The sequence below is a fragment of the Cydia strobilella genome, chromosome Z (assembly GCF_947568885.1).
Source record: "Cydia strobilella chromosome Z, ilCydStro3.1, whole genome shotgun sequence".
In the NCBI taxonomy this organism is placed as follows: Eukaryota; Metazoa; Arthropoda; class Insecta; order Lepidoptera; family Tortricidae; genus Cydia; species Cydia strobilella.
The window spans coordinates 3,491,581-3,514,062 of NC_086068.1; the positions used below are offsets into that span (position 1 = coordinate 3,491,581).

Genomic DNA, 22,482 nt, shown 5'->3' on the forward strand with positions numbered 1-22,482 from the left:
ATATATAGTTAACGCTATCTCTACTGAGCTCGTTCACTTACCTGTACTAACAATGGCATTCTGTTAAACAAAAGCCATTATTTCTTTTGTGCGAGCGCGTGGCCTTTGTGCCTGAGCGCGTGGCCATTGTGTGTGAGCCTCAGGCACAAAGGCCAGCACGCGCTCACACAAAAGAAATAATGGCTTTTGTTTAACAGAATGCCTTTGTTAGTACGTAAGTGAACGAGCTCAGCAGTGATAGCGTTAACTATACCTAAACAAATTTCTGCAATTATTTTTAGGGTTCCCTACCCAAAGGGTAAAAACGGGACCCTATTACTAAGACTCCCCTGTCCGTCTGTCTGTCACGAGGCTGTATCCCATGAACCGTGATAGCTAGCTAGATAGTTAAATTTTCACAGATGATGTATTTCTGTTGCCACTATGACAACAAATACTAAAAAGTACGGAACCCTCGGTAGGCGAAAGCGACTCGCACTTGGCCGGTTTTTTATTTTAGACCCGAGACCAGAGAAAACTGTCATGAGACCATCATTCGTCACGTAAATTCCGACCAGAAATATATGATCATTGTCAAGAGGGCGCTGTTATTCTCATGTATGTGGTGACAGTTCAGATTAGTATGAAAATTTTTGTTCCAATCATATATTCCTGGTCAGGCTTTAATAAGATTTTTGAACTAATCCAGCGTGTACCGACTACAAATATGTGTGTTGCAGTTTCTAAAATATCTATAATCCGCTCACAAAGTTTAAATCTCCATTGAAAAGGATTTGCTTGTTTGTTTGAAAACGGCAGCGTTCGATGTAAAGTTCCGTCTCCCACAATAACATAGATAGATCAAACGGATCGGGTCGCGTAGCCAACATGCCAATCGCTTACGCTCCGTAGCGATCGAAACGCAACTGTCACTGTCGCACTAATATGAAGGAGTGATAGACTATAGAGACACAAAGCGTTTCGTTGTCGAAGCGATAGCGATTGTCACCTTGGCTAGGCCGGCAGGGTGTCTAGTCAAGATGCAAATCTCTAACGCTATGTGGTGAACTATGGATGGTATGGAAAGGATCGCAATCTCTTATGGCAGAATTGTTGTAAAAGTGACCGCGTTAAGCTTTAAATAATAGTTCCTAATCACTCCGGTGGCGCTAGTTAGGCTCTGGGACATGAGTATAACATGAACCATATAAGGCAACAAATAACCCGACCAAATTACGTAGGTTGTTTTTGGTAGTATTTCGGTGTATGGTGGCGCCGCCTAATTACTGTTTTTTTATGGACACTTTTCATACATAGAGATTTGGCTCCTTTATACAGTCTCCATGTGGCGAACGAAACGCAACTGTCACTCACACTAATATGCATGAGTGATAGAGAGACACAAAGGGATTCGATGACGAAGCGCAAGCGATCATCACTTTGGCTACGCCGTAAAGCCTAATAATATCCTCGAGTGAAAATAGCTCGCGACCTTCTCTTCAATAGGGGATGTAATCTCTCAATAGGGGATATTACTACAATGTTCTGCGACCAGAGTGCAGCACTAGCCTTTTTATTAAACCATAGAGTAACTTATACATATACAGTACCTTTAACAGGTTTTTGACAAGTTTTCAGAGATAATAAAAAAATAACAAAGGCGGTTTGTTTACAGAGGACCTACCGGGAAACTCGAATCCGGCTATCTGCCTCTTTATCGCTCGAATATGTAAGAGTGACAGAGATTTTAGATAACGAAATTTCGATTTTCTTATTTAGCGATAGACCCTCAGATTGTGGTAGGGGCGCCCCCTACGCAGAGTTTCGCGTAATATTCCCTTTTCAGAACTTTTACACAGAATAAGTATTATCTTACTTTTATCAAAGATAGATATAACTCCGTAATAGATGGATACAATCTAAGGAAAAAACGTGCCTCGAAAATCACGAAAATTTGATTCTCGATCAGAGGGCGCCACTAGTTTTGGCCTACACTCGTATAGAAGGCGTTGACGGTTTCGTTTGTTATTTATAATTTTAACGCATATCAGTGAAAGAACATGGGTCAAAATCATAAAAATAATTAATGCAAATAAAAAAAATCATTTATCCATATTTAAATACATTTTATCGTATTTTTATAAATATTTATTTTTAGTTTTAAAGTGTGTCGACAGATGGCAGTGAATTTACTGGGGTTACAAAATTTACTATGACAGTACCGCTCTAGTATAAGTTACTCTATGCTTTTATTATCGATGACGATGACGTCAAACCACACAGGATGATTTCAAATTATTTATTCGTAAACTATTACCACAAATTAATCTCTTGCCTGTGATGCTATGATAAGGATCCTGACCGACTTTTTAATCATCTGCTTGCATTTTTAGGGTTCCGTACCCAAAGGGTAAAAACGGGACGTCTGTCCGTCTGTCACCAGTCTGTATCCCATGAACCGTGATAGCTAGACAGTTGAAATTTTCACAGATGTATTTCTGTTGCCGCTATAATAACAAATACTAAAAAGTACGAAACCCTCGGTGGGCGAGTCGGACTCGCACTTGTCCGTTTTTTTTTTAGATAACGATTTTTTCTGCTCACAACCGAGGTTTGAACACTGAACTTTTGAACTAACGATTGTTGGCCATATGTATATCAAAGATAGATATAACTCCGTAATAGATGGATACAGTCTAAGGAAAAAACGTGCCTCGAAAATCACGAAAATTTGATTCTCGAACAGATGGCGCCATTACCTTTGCCCTACTCTCGTATAGAGGGCGTTGATGATTTCGTTTGTTATTTTACAATTTTAACGCATATCAGTGACATAACATAAGTCAAATACATAAAAATAATTAATGCAAATAAAAAAAATCATTTATCCATATTTAAATACATTTTATCGTATTTTTATAAATCTTCATTTTTTGTTTTAAAGTGTGTCGATAGATGGCAGTGAATTTACTCTGGTTACAAAATTTACTATGACAGTACCGCTCTATCCTATTATATCCTCTTTGTGCATATGAAAGGTTACAGTGAATGTGAATACTCGACCTTATTTATTCCAGGAAAAATCGTCTGGCGACAGAGAGTTGCCTTCCAACCGGATAACGGTGAGTTATTCTATATAGCTCGTGATAGTAGCCTCACCATGAGTTTTACGCGGGTAACGCGGCCTACGCTAGCAGCTGCGTCAACTCACACGCAGTGCATCTCGCTAGTACCATAAAATCTTTTACTAATTACTTAGTTAGTAAGTTACGTAGATAAGAATGTAGTTAATTAGTGAGTATTAAGTTGCAGTGCCCTGCAGGGTTCATAGCTGATCAAAATTATTATGTAACATCTTATTATGTACCTATGAAGGCAATAAATGACTGAATACTGAATACTGAATCGTGGTTACGCTCTCTCTACACGATGGCCCAGCGAGATGGCCATGCGATGGTTAAGAGCAAGCACTATGGAATGGTCACGTGTAGATGTGTACGCACGCACCATCGCTGGCTACCTTTGATGTGCGGATGAAAAACCGATACCGTGGTCATCCTACCGCCATCCCGCCGCAATAAGCCATCCGACACAACTACCCTGGCCCACACACACACGCTACACGCTGGCCCATCTTAGTGGGCCAGTAGTATGATCAATGATGGCCCATCGTGTAGAGGAGCCATAAAATGGTATGCTTAAATTACACGAAACTATATGTCTGGGGGTCGTTTTTGAATTTCGAGCGCTCGATTTCATAAGTAAGTGTGGTAAACGGCGAATATTTTCAAATACGAGCAATAGGTATAGTTGGTAACCAAATTTAAAGAACAAATAAACTATACTCATCCTTTTCTTTTGGGTAGTACTTGTGTAAGACAAAGATAGTTTGATTCTCTCTGTCTATATTGGGAATCTAGTGGTATTGACCATTTGTTGAAAACAATTATTAAGGTATTAAAATTCTATTAGTAGAATTTTAATACCTAGTAGTAAAAATATATTGAAGGGAAAATCACGAAATCGAGCGCTCGACATTAATAAATCGGCCCCCTGATGCTTAACAAAGAGAGTTAGTAGAAGTTTTGTATGCAAATTTTGCAATGCAATATGACAGTGTGTGTAACTCCGGGGGTGAGAATATTACAAAATCAAGCCTGCGGCTGTCGCGAATCAACACCCTCTTCTAATATTTCTCTCACCCCTCTTGTTGCACTATAAAATATCAATCATTATTGAATCATCAAGTACCTGTTAATAACCAGTACATCAATTATGTACCTAATCCTCTTTATATTTTACCGAATCATTTTATTTTACTATAAGCTCATTAGTGCATTATCGATTCATTTTCCCAACTTGAACATCCAATTTTATATTTAAGCTGTACGTTTTAAGGTTCGTTTTCGATCGTGCTGAGAGTAATAATATAATCCGCCATATAGTTTTGTTCGTGGAAATTACAAGGTAAAATTGCACTTCTAGTGCGTAGTTGTAAGCCGCATTAGGTTGAGAGTTAAGACTGTTGAGAGCCCGTCTTTTCAGGTCGATAGCTGCAGGTACTAATTGGAATGATGTGTGCTAGTACAAGCAAGTACAAGTAATAATAATGAGTCGGTATTTTGTCTAGATTAGAAGTCTTCTAGTAATCGATTTTCGCTCATGTCGGATATCGCCGCTATACTTACTCAACCTCGTGTCTGCAACACTCATTTGATGACAAAAACATCCGTATTCCGAATGAAAGAAAAGCGACATTTCCATCAAATGATTGTTGCCGATATGGGTATGTTTAGTATCAATGCATTTAGTATGATGTCCTGAACACAAATATATGAGATAACAAGCGGGAAAATGGTGGGGGTAGTTACTGTGACGTCATAAAGTCGGCAGTACAACGTTTTTTACTTTTTTATTTTAAATATACCGTGTGGGGTACCAAATGAAAGGGATTTGTGAGTAGATTTCAAATTTATTACATACTCGTACTCTAACATTTTCACTACTTGGAAGGAATTAGAAGGAAAGATTTTGAACTGTTCTAGATAGAAAACAACTTCTTCTTCTTCTCGTGTCGATGGTTTCGTATACATTTCATATTAAGCGGGACCAGAAGGTAGCGACGCTTAACGCCCTGTCTGTTGCGTCCCGTAGAAATGAATGGATTATTCCAAAATACATACTAAGTGACTGCGAATATCCTCTATATAATGTTAAAAATAATAATCAGAAATATTAAAGAATTAGAGAAGTGTACATCAATTTCAATAACAGTATAATTTTCTGTTATAGCAAACTACTAAAATAGATTTTTTTCACTGAAAACATACCATGTGAGGTATTAAATGAAAGCGCTTTATGAGTAGATTACAATTTACAAATTTATATAACATTTCCACTTCTTGGGCGTTTTCAAGAAAAATATTTGGCGTTCCAAAAATTTGTTTGACTAAGTATTGAAAATTATAGTATAGTGTGTAGATATATTTGTAATCTACTGAAAAATACCTTTCCTTTCATACCCGACATGGTATAATGTTTTCAGTAAAAAAGTAGTATTTTAGTAGTCTACTCTGTAACAGAAAATTATATTGCTATTCAACTTGATGTACTTTTCTTTTATTTTATCGGGTTTATTTTTTTTAGGTATACATTTCGTATAAAATTTAGAATAATCCAGTCAGTACTTTTCAATTTAGAGCAGTTCAAAATCAACAATGTATATTATTATTAGTTAATTGTTTAAAAAAATATGTTTTTTTATGTTCCATAATTTATGATCTCGTTCCCAATATTATACTTAGACAACGCTATGTACAATGTGATTCAATATACGCGATATAATCCGTTTTCATAGTTTTATTTCATTTCATAAACATATTTAAGTGGGGCTCCCATACAACAAACGTGATATTATGCAGTTTTTTTGTGTAATGGTACGGAACTCTTAGTGCGCGAGTCCGACTCGCACTTGGTTTTTTAATTTTATTTGCTTAAATTAAAATCGTTATAGCATGCGGAACATATTATAGCACAATAGTTGTCAATTTGATAATTAGTTTTCGTAATAACGAGCTTTGTGTACGTTTCAATAGTGCCTCATAGACAACGTCAGAATGTCTGCCAAGTTAAACCAGCACTGGCTTCCCTTGATGCAGCCGACCCAATTAAGCAATGTCGGAGCGAAATCACTTTGCACCAATAGCCTTGGAAAATTCGATTAGGATAAAGAAATTAGTGAATATTAGTGAAAATATTAATATATCAAGAATCGATTAGTGTTCGTATTTTTAAACTGTTGAGGAGACGTTAATCAATGGAAAGACAAGAAAGCAGAAAAACACGAGATTGAAATGAGAAAAAAAAAGTAACTAGGAACACATACAGCGTTCTTACCAAAGATAGATATAACTCCGTAATAGATGGATACAGTCTAAGGAAAAAACGTGCCTCGAAAATCACGAAAATTTGATTCTCGATCAGAGGGCGCCACTAGTTTTGGCCTAGTCTCGTATAGAGGGCGTTGACGGTTTCGTTTGTTATTTATAATTTTAACGCATATCAGTGAAAGAACATGGATCAAAATCATATAAAAATAATTAATGCAAATAAAAAAATAATTTATCCATATTTAAATACATTTTAACGTATTTTTATAAATCTTAATTTTTAGTCTTAAAGTATGTCGATAGATGGCAGTGAATTTAAAGTGGTTACAAAATTTACTATGACAGTACCGCTCTATCTTATTATATCCTCATTGGGATAAAGAAATTAGTGAAAGTATTAATATATCAAGAATCGATTAGTTTCGTATTTTTAAAATGGTGCAGACGTTAATCAACGGAAAGACAAGAAAGCCGAAAGACACGAGATTGAAATGAGAAAAAAAAGTAACTAGTAACATACATCGTTCTTACATAAAAACCGAAACCTATCTGTTGCAAAAGAGGTACAAATATCTCAAATTTATACATAAAAAGTGAAGTCAATTTAGATTAAGAGCTAGCAAGGGCTTATCTGCTCCCAAAATAGTGATGCTAAATGAAACTTGTATGCAAAATGTAGGGTATAAAAACGTTTGATCATTTTTAACGTATTTGAGCGTGTTAAATGTTAGACGATGCCGCCGCAATAATTTGCGGCGCTACGCGACGTAAGCGCCAGCGGCCATAAGGTACCTTTTGCCGTGGAACGTCACATATCTTAACAATTTCATATCGAGTTAATTTCAAATTCATTTCCCGAATCGCGCCGGTCTATAATATTTATATATTAGATACGTGAAGTTTCAAGCGCAAGGTGCTTTGATGAACTTTTAATAAAGTTGACTAAGTAGTTTTCCGTAAAATGAAACGAAACGGAAGAAACTGACTTGGAAAACGGGGAATGTTTAGTACTCTAGTCTCTTTGGTAGTGTAACTTGAGTTATTAAAGTAGATTTGTGCATTATGATTAAAGTGTATAGGAGTAACTTGGTATGTAATTTTGATAATTGCAAATAGCTATTAAACTAGAAGCTACTTCTACTGTAGCATAGGAAGCAAGATGCCTGGGTAAGCGTTGCAGTAGTGTAGGTAAGTTGTGTGTAAGTTGTGTGTAAGTTGTGTGTAAGTTGTGTGTAAGTTGTGTGTATGTGTGTGTGTATGTGTGTGTATGTGTGTGTGTGTGTGTGTGTGTGTGTGTGTGTGTGTGTGTGTGTGTGTATGTGTGTGTGTGTGTGTGTGTGTGTGTGTGTGTGTGTGTGTGTGTGTGTGTGTGTGTGTGTGGGTTTGTTGTCAAAGTATGAAGTGCAGATATCGCTAATAATCGCAAATTTTCATAATTCACTTTCGATGTTAAAATCCAATCCTTACATTAGCACAAAAGCACCTTATCTTAAAAATATTGTCTCTGGCTGGTCGGTTCCCTAACATAAGTAGCCATTTTTCTATGCAATTAGTATGGCAACGCGGGTACTTAATTATTAAATTATTAAAAAAATTATCTACGTTTTTCGGGCCCTGTAGATTTTTAACATTTAGAAACTAAATTTTAAGAACGATCCTAATGTTTGCATGTATCAAAGTCCTATGTAACTCCGTATAAGATGAATGCAGTCTAAGGAAAAAACGTGCCTCGGAAATTAAGAAAATTTGATTCTCGCACAGAGGGCGCTACCACCAATACCAAGATTTGGCCTGTTCTCGGCTAGATGGCGTCGACGGTTTCGTTTGTTATTTAACAATTTTAACACATATCAGTGAAAGAAGGGTCAAAATCATATAAAAATAATAAATACAAATCAAAAAATCATTTATCCATGTAATATACATTTTTTGATATTTTTAGTTTTAATCGAGTGTCGATAGATGGCAGTAAATGTACTGTGACTACAAAATTTAATAATCCAATAATTCCCTTTGCATGTATCAAGATATATGACTCAGAGTTAGAGCAGCAGCCCGACTTCGCCAGGTTCAGAGACTGGTGCGGCACCATCAAAATCTACAACAGCACCAAGACAGGAATACCTGATAAGGACGAAAAGCTCCGGTGTGGCTACTTAAAGGTAAATGTACCTATTAATACTAGCTCTAAGTAAACTTTTGTTACTAGCAACTATGGACATTATGTTTCCGAAATAAATTATATTTGAATTTGAATTAAAGGTAAAATAAGTTTTTTTTTAAGCCTTTAAGTGTCCCACTGCTGGGCAAAGGCCTCTCCCCTTGATTTCCACGACTCCCGATTTGGTGTTTCCTCCGGCCAGTTGTTCAGGAAGCTGTCCAGGTCATCCCGCCATCTCCGTTTGGGCCTGCCCCGTCCACGCCCCTCTACCGGCATCCACTTGGTTGCTAAGCTAGCTCACCTCTCCGGATGCATGCGGCAGACGTGACCGGCGCCAGTCCCATTTGAGCCTAGCGGTTTTCTCGCCTACGATCAGCGATGCCGGTTTTTGAGCGCAGCGTAAAATAAGTTTTAGGCGAAAAAAAATCTTTTTGGTCCAAGCTTTTATCGCTGACTGTACTTTTTCTTTTCACAGGTAACTAAAAGTCAAACTAAAAAAAGTCTGCAGATATTTTGACAGCTCACGCAGTGCAGGTGTCATTTTAAACGTCAAACTTCTATGAAATTATGACGTATAAATAACACTGGCACTGCGTGTGCTATCAAAATCTCTGCAGTCTTATCTTGGTCTAACTGTAATCATTTAACGACCCAAAACACAATTAGTTTGCTTTGTTTTATCACAGTTCCTATGGCTACCTCCTGTCTCCATCATCAGATCAGCTCGATGGGACCATAATATTGCATTGTCATTCAACTTACATTTTGTATGCAAAATTTTTAGCTTCATTGGAAACCGAGAAGTGGGTCGTTGCCTTGTAATATTGGATTACATACAGACACACAGACAGACAATGGGACAGGTGAAACTAAATACAAAAACTGTTTTGGAATATAATAAAATATTATCTCTTTTATATGCGCTAGCAACTGATATGTTTGAAGTCGGTGCCATGCGAAATCGTCAACCCCAAACAGCTAATGAAAATTAAGCTTAAATGTTGTATTAATTAGAATCGTGACTACTACTACTACTAGCTTATGAATGATTTTATTTGATACTAACCGGTCAAATTGAACAACGTGATAATTACTAGATACGAGAACAATACGAGATCTAATAGATACGTTATACTTTTTTAAATATCTCGTTATCGTTTCTGTTTCGTATCTAGTTGATATCTAGATCATTGTTCGAATTGGCCCGTTAGTATCTACAAAAAGCTTTAAGTTTTCTTATTCAGACGGAGGACTGGCAAATATCTACATTCTCGTGGCCGGTATTTTTTTACATTATAGGCAGGCGTGGCTCACTCCGCGATTTCGTCGAGTCGCTACAAGTACATGCGGCCCACACCAATTTTGGTGTCTAGCCATAGTAGTTGCCGCGCACCGCTACGGAACGGACTCCTGCTCGCGCTTGCGCCACCTAGCGGTCATATCTGTCGTAATAGATGCGTTTTGTTAGAGAGTGAATCTTCTGTACCTATTACTATTATTTATTCTGTATTATAGGTTTTGAATACATCTATTAAATATTATGCGTTTGTTTAGGCCAGTATAGCGATATACCAGTGGCCGTCTCCAGCGGACACGTTGGCAGTCAGCAGTAGCGGCGTCGACCTACAACGAGGGTACGTCATAAAATATATACATATTATGCACCCTGCTCACCAAATCCGCAAAAATCACGAAACTATAATTTCGTTCAGCGTTCGAAAATTAATAAAATTTTAAATAGGAAACCTGTATAAACTTTAACCGGCATACCTGGGCCGCCCATCAGACAGACGTTGAACGCCCTAGATATCACTGGAGCAACATGACGGAGACGCAGAAAATAAAGCAGACTCGTGTCGGAGGCATATCTCATTTCGGACCTTTGGTCGTATAGTAGTATGTATTACCTATATACTCGTACCATAGAGTAACTTATACTAGAGCGGTACTGTCATAGTAAATTTTGTAACCCCAGTAAATTCACTGCCATCTGTCGACACACTTTAAAACTAAAAATAAATATTTATAAAAATACGATAAAATGTATTTAAATATGGATAAATGACTTTTTTTATTTGCATTAATTATTTTTATGATTTTGACCCATGTTCTTTCACTGATTATGCGTTTAAAATTGTAAATAACAAACGAAAACGTCAACGCCCTCTATACGAGTGTAGGCCAAAACTAGTGGCGCCCTCTGCTCGAGAATCAAATTTTCGTGATTTTCGAGGCACGTTTTTTCCTTAGACTGTATCCATCTATTACGGAGTTATATCTATCTTTGCTCGTACCTAAGTATGTTTATCAACTATCGCTACTTTCATTTTTCACAGCTACTTCAATAATCACCCCGACAACGAGCCAGCCAGGTACCTAGTCCGCGTGTACGCGGTGAAATGTTCTGGTCTGGTGTCCAAGGGTACGTCCAGGTGCTACGTGGCCGTGCAGTGCAACTCTAAGAAACTGTGCGACCGGGAGTCTAGCGTGCTCAGGGATGCTGAACCTGCATTTGGAAAGTAAGATCAATATTTTTAGCTATTATTTAGTCTGTTGGTAACCCGATATCGCCAATGGACACCTCTAACACAAGAAGCTCTAACACACCAGCCTTTAAAATGGGTGCACGCTCTTCTCTTAAAGGTTTGATCGTATCGTTCCGGAAATACCGCAGGCGACAGTTCATTCCACAGTTTAGCTGTGCGAGGCGGAAAGTTTCTGGAGCAACGCACAGTTGAGGACTGCCAAACAATAAAGTGGTGAAGACGGAAGCGTAAAGCGATGGGAAGGAAGCGGTAGGGATTGATCCTAATTATTTCTCGGTGCACTCCCCAATTTTACTTTTTAGTTTACGTTGTCAAAATTGTAGCTAGTAGAATTTTGCTGGTGTAACTTCGACACACAACGTAAAATGTGTTTCCAGAATGTACGAGCTCGACTGCACGCTTCCAGAAGACTATCTCCTGAAGATATCGGTGGTAGACTGCGGAGCTATGGCTGACGAGCTGATTGGCTGCACCAGTATTGATCTTGAAGACAGGGTCTACACAAAATATAGGGCCACTGTTGGCCTGGCTTCTGAGTACAATATGTAAGGAAATTACGAGTGTGTACTGATGTGCCGTCGGAAACTTTTTAAATTGCGAAATCTCCACATGGTAACATTTTTAGTGAGTCGGTATTTGGTCTAGAAGTCTTCTAGAAATCGATTTTCGCTCATGTCTAACACAAAGTTTCAAGTAACGCACTCGAAAAAAAAATTGATCTCCATACAAACTTTCAACCTCTTTTCCACCTCCTTAGGGGACGAATTTTATAAAACGCTCAAATTAGTTTTCTTGGATTTCAATATCATATCTTTTTACGAAGTTTCAAATTGCTAGATTAAAATAAATCGTGAACATACAAACATTCATCCCCTTGTTAACCCCCTTAGGGGTGAAATTTCTCAAATTTTTATAGCCTGGCCGTGGATTTTTTCGACAGAATAGTAAAGTTTGCACCAAAATCCGTTCAGCCATTTTCATTTGACGCGCGGTCAAATAAACAGACAAACAGATAAACAGACAAACAGATAAAAATTCTAAAAACTTTTGGAACGTGTTCTGTTATCGATTCTAAGTATCCCCAGCCAAATTTTTTTCGAATATTTTCCATGTACAGACTCGCTCCTCTTCCGCTTTATTATATGTATAGATAATGTCCACGGTAAAGACGCGTTACTTTAACTCATACTAAAATAGTTTTTAACACAAATATACCTAAATCTATATTTAGTGTACCTAAATCTTGTTCTCGACACCACAGAATTATTGTATTCAACGCAGTATCTCCCAGGATTGCACCGTCACATGCCAGTGACGCGTGGGCTTTGTCTGTCCCTAATGCCATACCCTGGTAAATTATTAATTCATGCAATTTGCTTTGCAATTACGTAATGGTACGACTTGGACTTTACCTACTAACAGAATTTATAATTAAAGTGTATTGAAATTAGTTCAACTATAGAATAGTAGATGTAACAATGTAACGCTTCCAATTATGGTCCAAAAGTAACTTGAAAATATTCGTTTAAAGGTGACTAGTGTTCAGCGGTGAGGTGGAATGGCTGGTTCAGTAAGGCGAGGAAGGAAAGCCCGTCTTGATGGTCACAATTTATTATATTTAAAGCACACACAGTGTAAGCACCTGTAAGGTGAATGTAAAGGATAGATTCTAATTGTTATCCGTTTACATGGAAACAGAAAAAGTAAAATAACAGAGTGTAAAAAGGAGTTAATACATTATATAACAAGTATGTTCTGTTGGACTTGCCAACAACTAGTATTTAAACGTAACATATTTCTTTTGCTGATTAGTTTTATAAGTGGAAGTAAAAACTGAAACAGTACTATTATTTCAATAGTAAATGAAAGATATACTCAAAAAAGAACAGAAATAATAGATTGTTAACCAAGGGATGGAAGGCACTCATTCCTGCCGAGGTTGTTTGGCGCTCGAACGCAGTGAGAGCGCTAATAGTCCGAGGCTGAAATGATGCCTTTCACTCGAGTTAAATACTCTATTTTTCATTTCGAATACGAGGAAAGTAAAATGCATGTGTTATTTTAAAAACATGACTAAGTATACATTTTTATAGTATTTCTTGAGGGTACTTTCGATTAACAATTTAGGCAAAAGTATCGTTATTTATGGAATAGGGTTAAATATCCCAATGGAAATTTTATAACAAATTCATTTAAACCCAAATTTCAATTGCTTATCATAAAAAAATTAAAAAAGTCGTACTTCGAACGTAAAATGCTCTAGTGCAGACACGTATCATTTTCTGCACAGCTTTTAGAACAACAATGACCCTCTTTCAACGCATGAGAAATGAAAATAACATTACCGGGTAGCTTAAAAATACGTTGTCAATATTTTATTGGAATATATTCTTACAATCTTTCTTCTTTCAACAATATAAACAGTGAAAAAATGTTGTTAACATATTTTCCATGATAGTTACTCATGAAATAAAACTGAAAACGGATTATATCGCGTATATCCCAGGTAGCAAAATGACGTCAAATGACGTCAGCGACGTCATAATGACGTAATAATGCCGTCATTATGACGTCGCTGACGTCATTTTACGTCATTTTGCTACATGGGATTCACCCGTTGACCACGAACGCTGTAAAGAGTTCGAAACGTCGGGATGTATTATAAATTCAATATACGCGATATAATCCGTTTTCATAGTTTTATTTCATATTTTCCATGGGTATTTTCAAATTGAACTTATGGACTATGTTGGATTGAACAACATGGTATTACACTGTATTTAAAATAAAAAAAATCACACCATGCATGAAATAAAGCACCAGATAATTATTAGAAAAACATAGCAGTTATTTTTAAACACAATTTCTATTTAATCAATCGGATTAAAGTATAAAAAGATTAAAAAGTAGGTGAGTTGACCGGGACGTCATTGTTTTATGTTTCATAGGTATAAATTTTGACAGTTCTAAAAAAGAAACTGATTTGACTAGTAGGAGAACACCCTGCTATGTACTATGTTGGGTGGTTTTACAGTAATGAAACTTGTTTCAGAAACGGCCCCAACAGATGGCGTGACAGTGACCGGCCGTCGGCCATATTGGAGCAGCTCTGCGAGAAGAACTACCTAGCGCCCCCTGAGTTCCCCGACCCCTCATCCCTGGTCTTCAACGGGGTGGAGTATAAGGACCTTGACTCTGGTATTTATTTAGAAAGATATTTACATGACATTACAGTTGCAACCATGACTATAAATTACATCATAAAACAATACAACACCAGGGCCGGATTTGCGCCTTAGCCCACAAAGCCCGAGCCTAGGGGCCCAGGCAACTTAGCAATGGTTTTGAGATGGAGAAAGGGCCCCCTTAAATCTTAAGTGCCATACCAAGTGCCTAGATGCCCTATGTCTCTAAATCCGGGCCTGAACAACAGTTGACGGACTAGCATCCATCATAAACTCACAGGCATTCACTTCTCACAGCCGCCTATCGCCACGCAATCAGGTCGAACTCTGGTGCTGCCTCTATCGCTCTTGCGACATAAGGATTAGATTTTTCTTTGGTGGCAGTAAGCCCTCTGATGCCAAGAGCGCATTTGATAGTCAGAGAACGAATCCATAATAGTTTAAAAATCGATTACTGTTACCTATGAATCAATGAAACCCCAGCTACACAAGTTCTATTAAACTCATTGGTATCAAACCCCTAACGTAAACGTACACAATATCGCTTCAGGAACGAAATACACAAACCCCTTAGCAAGCAAGGAGAACCTTTGCCTGAATATCCTTCACAAATGGCACACAATCCCCGTGTGCGGACACCGTCTCGTACCTGAACATGTCGAGATCAGAACTTTGTACGACCCTGACAAACCCGGAGTTGAACAGGTAAGGGTGTAAACCAAGGCCTGCCACTCTTTGATAGAGAAATATAGTCTTATTGCGATTCCTATAAGAGGAAAGAGAAAATAGTGCCATGCTTTGTCCTTATCACCGGGTGGCATCATAGGTAGGAGGCGATGGCGAAATTTATAAGAGTGTAAGAGAAAAAGTCCTATGCTGCCCAAATTATTTTAATATTCTTTCTCTTACCCCCGGTCGCTCGGTGTCGCGTCTATAACTACTTGTATATACTATGTCTATGGTGTGAACTGAGTGGCGACGGCAACGACGCTGACGCTGCGCCAGCGGTGTTCATTGCACGTTGCTCAAATCTCTTGGACGTTAAATGGGGCTGGTCGGTGTTCGCTGGCTAATGAGGCCGTACTATAATATTTTTTATCTTGAGGGTCACACGAACCTAGCCGCCGCTATACAATGGTAGTTCTCTCATTTTAATACATGGCTGATGGATGAATATTCATGGCTTAAGATTTTTTATTGTCCTTTATTTTCCAGGGTAAGATTCACATGTGGGTGGACATGTTCCTGCTGGGCCCTCGACAGACAATACCGGCGCCTGTCTCCATCCGTCCTCGCGCTGACGAGCACTATGAACTACGAGTTATTGTGTGGGACGTGCAGAGCTTAAAGCTGGCAAAGGGAGCGAATATCTATGTTAGAGCGTAAGTTTATCATCACTTTCTCTATATCTTACTCTTGTGGGCTTGCAAGGCTTAAAGCTGGGCAAGAGGCCTTATGTAAGAGTGTGTGTTTTGTCAGGGGTCCCTTTGTTTGACATAATTATTGAAAGTCATAATGTAATGATGGTCATATTATCATTAGTCATAATTCTGAAACCGTTAACTTTTCAGGATTTTCCTCAGGTTATCCTACAGATAGGTTAGGTTAAGTTTGTTTTATGGCAATCCTGAAAAGTTACGCGTTTCTGAGAAAAACCAAATTATGACTAACGAAAATGTGGATAAACGATACATTATGACTTTAAACTATATGGGAAACAATAGAGACCCGCTTTATCACTTTCATAAGACATCTTACCCGAGGGCCACGGAAGGCAGCGTTTTATTTCTAAGGCGACAGATTGTTCCTATCGTCGGATTACCAGCTCTCGGCGGATAATACCGGCGCCTGTCTCCACCCGACCTCGCCCTGACGAGCACTAATGAAAAGCGAGTCATCGTGTGGGACGTGTAGAGCTTGAAGTTGACAAAGGGAGCTAATATCTATGTATAACATTTAAAACTTTCGCGGTTTAAACACATATTAAATCACATTTAGAAACGGGTCTATCGCGAATTTATTTTGTTACCTTTATTTACCGACGTTTCGACACAGGTTTCACTGGTCGTGGTCGCGGCTAACTGACGTCCCAGCAAAATGTCAAAACAGAGGGTCTTCAATCTGGGGTGCTTCTCGATTGAAATCAAGAAGCACCCCAGAAATTTTAATAGGGAAGATGGTTTTAACTTATCGGCAACTTGGGGACCAGTGATCCAGAAGTTAAAGCCAAGGGATCTATCTTCGGATGTGTGCGCGGATGTTGTGAGTGTTGTGTGTCGGACTATTGACAATAATTAACTTTTATGTGTAGTGGGTGGTTTGAAAATGTGATGTCTACCTCGAACTTTAAATGCACTTTTCGTGGGGTAGTCACACAAATCTCTGTTTTGACATTTTGCTGGGACGTCAGTTAGCCGCGACCACGACCAGTGAAACCTGTGTCGAAACGTCGGTAAATAAAGGTAACAAAATAAATTCGCGATAGACCCGTTTCTAAATGTGATTTAATATCTATGTAGCTTTCATATCTATCTCATACTCTTGTGAGACGTGAAGCTGAACAAGGGAGCTAGCTGTATGTTAGAGCTTGAGTATTTCATATCATTAATAAGACGGAGTCTTACCTGAGAGCCACCGAACATTGGTTAAGACAAAACTTTAAGTGTCATAGGATTTTATAGAAAAAGTTTAGTCGGTCATTCTACTTTTTACTGCATGTTTTTATGATTTCAAACAATCTCAAAATTTTAATAGTCGTAATGTTTTTTAACACACTAGATACTAAGACTTGATGTGCACAGAATACACCTCAATATTTGACCCTTGGCTTTACTTATTTTTAGTATTTATAGTCTGGAGTAGGCAAATATACAACTTTGTTACCGTCCCTGCTCTTTCACTCATAATGACAACTTTGTTACCTTTAAAAGAATATATAAAATAAAAGATTTTTTATTTGGTCACAATAGTGCAGCATGAAAATGTGCTTTATATTGATATACAAAAACAAATCGTCGCTATACTTACTCAACCTTATATCTGCAACAATCATTTGATAGAAATGTCGCTTTTCTTTCATTCGGAATACGGGTGTTTTTGTCATCAAATGAGTGTTGCAGATACGAGGTTGAGTAAGTTTAGCGGCGAAATTACATAATTTGCAAATATAACATACACATAGATTCATATAATCACGCCTATTTCCCAGAGGGGTAGGCAGAGACCACACCACGGATTTCCACTTGCTACGATCCGTATACCTCTTTCGCTTCCTTCACTTGTAAATATAAAATCTAATAATTTCTTCTGGGGACAACAATACGTGCAGTAAAAAGTATGACTCATTTTATAGATGGATTGGACCCAGTGATGAAGCCCAAGACACTGACATCTACACGAGCACAAACGGTGAAGGGCGCTTTAGTTGGAGAATGATCTTCCAGTTTCAATACAAGCATACTGAAAGAAAGGTCCGATATTTGCATTTTTAAAGTAAAATACCTAGTTTCTGAATCAGTTTAGCGGTTTACGCAGCGTACTACGTAGGCGAACAACACGTGACCGCGAAGCGGCGCGGTGCGGCGCGGAGCGGGGTGAATCAATCCCTAGATATCAAAGATAGATATAACTCCGTAATAGATGGATACAGTCTAAGGAAAAAACGTGCCTCGAAAAATCACGAAAATTTGATTCTCGATCAGATGGCGCCACTAGTTTTGGCCTACTTTCGTATAGAGGGCGTTAACTGTTTCGTTGGTTATTTATAATTTTAACGCATACCAGTGAAAGAACATGGGTCAAAATCATATAAAAATAATTAATGCAAATAAAAAAAACAGATCCATATTTTAATACATTTTAACGTATTTTTATAAATCTTCATTTTTAGTTTTAAAGTATGTCGATAGATGGCAGTGAATTTAAAGTGGTTACAAAATTTACTATGACAGTACCGCTCTATCTTATTATATCCGGCCTTCACCACTGGAGGGCTTCGTCACTTTTTCTTTAATATATGACATCTATTACAGTTTTTAATTTATATATAGTAATGTGACTACTTTAAAAAACACAAATCAAAATATTTAATAAAATAATTTGATTTGTTCCCAAACTTGTTTATTATATCCTCATTGCTAGATATCTATAGAAGTGTCCTACGTGGGCGATCTCGTTGCGAACGCGAACGCCTTGGGCCCGCCGCGCCGCGCCGCGCCGCGCCGCTTCGCGTTCGCGAGTATTCGCCTACGCAAGACGCAGCGTTAAACAGAAAGACAGTCAGACTCGTATTTATAATATTAGTATACGATAGATAGATAGATACACTTTTAATACGTAAATTATAAACTGAAATAAATTTCATATACCAAGTGACCAGGCTCTTACCAGGCACCTTTTCTTATATTCAGTATAATGACATCTATTTCAGTAAGTAAGTACGAGTAAGTAAGTAAATATTCTTTATTGCACCAAAAATTATACATTTTACATACATGTAAACCGTCACTGTCGACGCAAGCTCCTGATGATGCTGCTCGGTACGGAGTGAAACATGTCGAGCGTTTTCGACTTAAAATACGTGAGTGACCCGTTTTTAATATGCATGTAAAACTACAAAAACAAAATAGAATAAAATAAAATATAACCATGTAACAACAGGTGGTCTTATCGCTAAAAAGCGATCTCTTCCAGACCACCTTTGGGATACATCATTGTCAAAAGTCAAAAAGTCAAAAGCATTTATTGGTTCAACATAGGTATATGTATAGGTACATAAGTACAGGTCTCACATACATTATCATTGTATCACTATGTTGTGCCGTAAGTCGTACAATTTTCCATTTATGGAATGTGACTGCATGCTTTGCACAGTTACAATTACTTATCAAAATCATCTAACAAAAATCTAAAAATTTAAATAACTTACTAATAAAACTAATCATGTCATCTGTATTTCTTAGCTCATTTGGAATTGTATTAAGAAAATTGAGCCATTCCAAATAATTATACTTCTAAATAACGCCGTTTTGGAAGGCAACGAATTGATTTTGTTTCTAAGACGTATACTCTTAAACTGCTGAAATAACTATTGAACCTATTATTTTATTGAAATTGGCTGAATTGTCCCCATTATTTTATTGCAGTTGGTGCTCCACGATAAGGGCCCGTTTACGGAGGTGACGGAGCTGTTTCCGCCCATTCTCGTGATCCAAGTCTTGGCTATAGACGCTCCGACACTTCAAGATTTTATAGGTACCTAAGCTTAAGGCGAGGTGTGCCTGGGGTACATTTCAGATTTTACCCCATTTCACACACAAGCACACTTCACACACTACCTCATTACTGGGACAGGTCAGTGAGCGATCATGTTTTTGAAGTGAAAACTTCTTTAGCGGCGCTGTGCACTTTTTGTGATGGAGAAAAAATGTTAAACTCGCGACAGAAGTCGCGGCAGGTCACGTGACCGACAGATTGAAAATTCGTAAGACGGACACGACCTGTGCCCTGTTTATCAAAAGCTTGTAGCTTGTAATACAAGTGGAAGTCCCTTTCTAACAGAAGCTGTCAAAAAGTGAGTTCCGCTTGTATTACAAGCTACAAGCTTTTGATAAACAGGGCACTGATCGAAATTATGGATGGAAGTTGATTTTTCTAAGAGATAAACTTTTTAATGTTATATAATTGTAATAGTTCTGAAGTGTTAAATTTTGAATGTAATAAAAATTGTTATGTTTGTGTACGATAGCGCTATAACTGAATATTGTTGAAGTGATTGATATTTTGGAATGGTTAGGGTATGGATGGTATAGAAAGGATCGCAATCTCTTATTGCAGAATTGTTGTAAAAGTGACCGCGTTACCTCCGGTGGCGCTAGTTAGGCTCTGGGACATGAGTATAATATGAACCATATAAGGCAACAAATAACCCGACCAAATTACGTAGGTTGTTTTTGGTAGTATTTCGGTGTATGGTGGCGCCGCCTAATTACTGTTTTTTGATGGACACTTTTCATACATAGAGATCTGGCTCCTTTATACAGTCTCCATGGGTTAAGGAATAATTTTGCACCAATTGCTTTAATTATCAGTATAAAAGTACTATTATTTATGTGGTAATACAATATTCATTTTTCACTTCTGCCGGCACTCTCGGAGTGCAACCAGTTTTTTTTTTAAATTCTAAATGAGAGAATTTTGAATTTGGTGTTAACCACTGGCCTCCTTTGAGGAACAGAAACTGTAAAAGCGTTCCATTAAAAGAAGAAAGTCATACAATACATTTTATCTTGCTTCCTTGTCTGTTCATGTCATATGAGACCATAGACATAGTATATACAAGTTAGTTATAGACATGAAACCGAGCGACCAGGGGTAAGAGAATAGTTATTTGTGCAACAAGAGAGGAAAGTTGGTTTTTCTTGCGAGTGTTTATTTTGAGTCCCGAGAAAGCAAAAGATTCTAAGGTTAGAATCTAGAGCGTAGCGAGGGACTCAAAAACACGAGATGTAAAATAACTTTGCTCTCGTGTTGCACATATAATTTTTCACCTCAGTATTGAGAACATATTAAAGGTTAAAATGTATTTCGAATTACACAGAATAAACAGAAAATAAAGTATTATAATATGTACGATACGATAAGATACGATACGATACGAGACGAGACCGGACCGGACCGGACCGGACCGTACCGGACCGTACCGCACCGTACCGCAGCGTACCGCACCGCACACCGCACCGCACCGCACCGCACCGCACCGTACCGTACCGTAGTATGAAGTTCATGGCCTTCACTAAATTAAAAAGCTACATTGTTTCACTCCCTGGAGTGAGGAAAGTCGCACTTTCCTCACTCCAGAGAGTGACGAAAGTAGGCTTGTTCGAGCTGCTGAGGTGAAAAGACATATTCATGTCAATACAGGAATATGATACCATAACCCGACCATGAAAAAATGCCCGGTCGGTGATAAGGACAAAGCATGGCACTATTTTCTCTTTCCTCTTATAGGAATCGCAATAAGACTATCTTTCTCTATCAAAGAGTGTCAGGCCCTTGTAAGTGACGTACTTACTTAATGTAAATAATCGAATCGAATGTAAAGATACGAGTTTCATAAAAGTAAACCGAATAAATACAGTAGTCATGAAATGTAAACTGTTATTTACTCAATGCGGCTTTTGATAAAGACAATTTCAATAAATTTCAATAAATAAAGTCCTGACAGGGTGGAAATTTCGTTTTAATCCATCTTTCTTGTACATTCTGTGAAGGTATGCTAACGCTGGACCTGTCGGGCATGCCACGAGGCTCGAGGTTACCCCACAGCGCGCACGCTGTAACGAATATGCGCAAAGTAAATATGTTTTCGGCGCACAACGCACGCGGCTGGTGGCCGCTCAGGATGGTCGATCGGAACTCCGGGAACCATTATTTTGCGGTAAGTGCTACTAGGGCTCATCGAAATAACCGCGATTTCAACTGTCTGGCTATCACGATTCATGAGATACAGAGGATTGGTGGCGTGATTCGAAATTCGAAAATTTATCGAGTAAAGCTGCCGTATGCGTGGAAGAGGGGGTAGCGGGACTATGCTGTCTTTAGAATACGTGGTCGGTGGTTACCAAAAAACAGATGGCACTGCACAGCGCCATCTGTATCAGCTGTCATACTCGAGGGTACATTTTCATTTCATTAATCTATGATTGTAGAAGAATTATCATGGTTGATCCCACGGGCAAACTGAGTTTTGTGGGGCCATGTTTAGTTATTCTTGAATGTTTCATGTGCTTTAATTATTGTCTAGGGTATTATAGAGCTGGAAATATCGCTGCTGCCTCAGGAGAAGGCTCTGCTGATGCCCGTTGGTCTTGGCAGGGACCCGCCAGTGCCACTGCCTGATCCAATGTAAGTGCAGTTTTACTTACAGATCGGTAAAAACGTTCAACGTAACGGTTAACGTTCTGCATGGGGCCTATTTCTCGAAAGGTATTATAGATACTAATATTATTAGTCCACGAACTGTCAAATCGTATGAGTTTCCGCAGCAACACACTAATAATATTAGTCTACTGTCGTTCGAGAAATGGGCCCCTGGCGTCTGTTGACTCGTTGGGTGGATGACGTTCGAAAAATCGCGGGGCACTTTTGGATGAGACTAGCCCAGGACCGGGATAAGTGGCGTACACGAAGAGAGGCCTAGGCTCAGCAGTGGGCGACTGAAG

General features: G+C 38.3%; 1 protein-coding gene across 1 annotated transcript in view; it reads left to right on the top strand.

Annotated features, from left to right (window-relative positions):
• The window catches only part of LOC134755060 (otoferlin-like), a 68,506-nt gene extending 46,337 nt beyond the window's left edge, over window positions 1-22,169 (top strand). Inside the window, exons 17-27 of the mRNA XM_063691538.1 lie at window positions 8,396-8,530; window positions 10,084-10,163; window positions 10,866-11,048; window positions 11,453-11,620; window positions 14,128-14,273; window positions 14,811-14,965; window positions 15,476-15,642; window positions 17,613-17,730; window positions 19,405-19,513; window positions 21,532-21,698; window positions 22,065-22,169. Coding sequence (XP_063547608.1) covers window positions 8,396-8,530; window positions 10,084-10,163; window positions 10,866-11,048; window positions 11,453-11,620; window positions 14,128-14,273; window positions 14,811-14,965; window positions 15,476-15,642; window positions 17,613-17,730; window positions 19,405-19,513; window positions 21,532-21,698; window positions 22,065-22,169 — 1,533 coding nt within the window. The remainder of the gene's footprint in view (window positions 1-8,395; window positions 8,531-10,083; window positions 10,164-10,865; window positions 11,049-11,452; window positions 11,621-14,127; window positions 14,274-14,810; window positions 14,966-15,475; window positions 15,643-17,612; window positions 17,731-19,404; window positions 19,514-21,531; window positions 21,699-22,064) is intronic.
• Window positions 22,170-22,482: the final 313 nt, after the last annotated feature.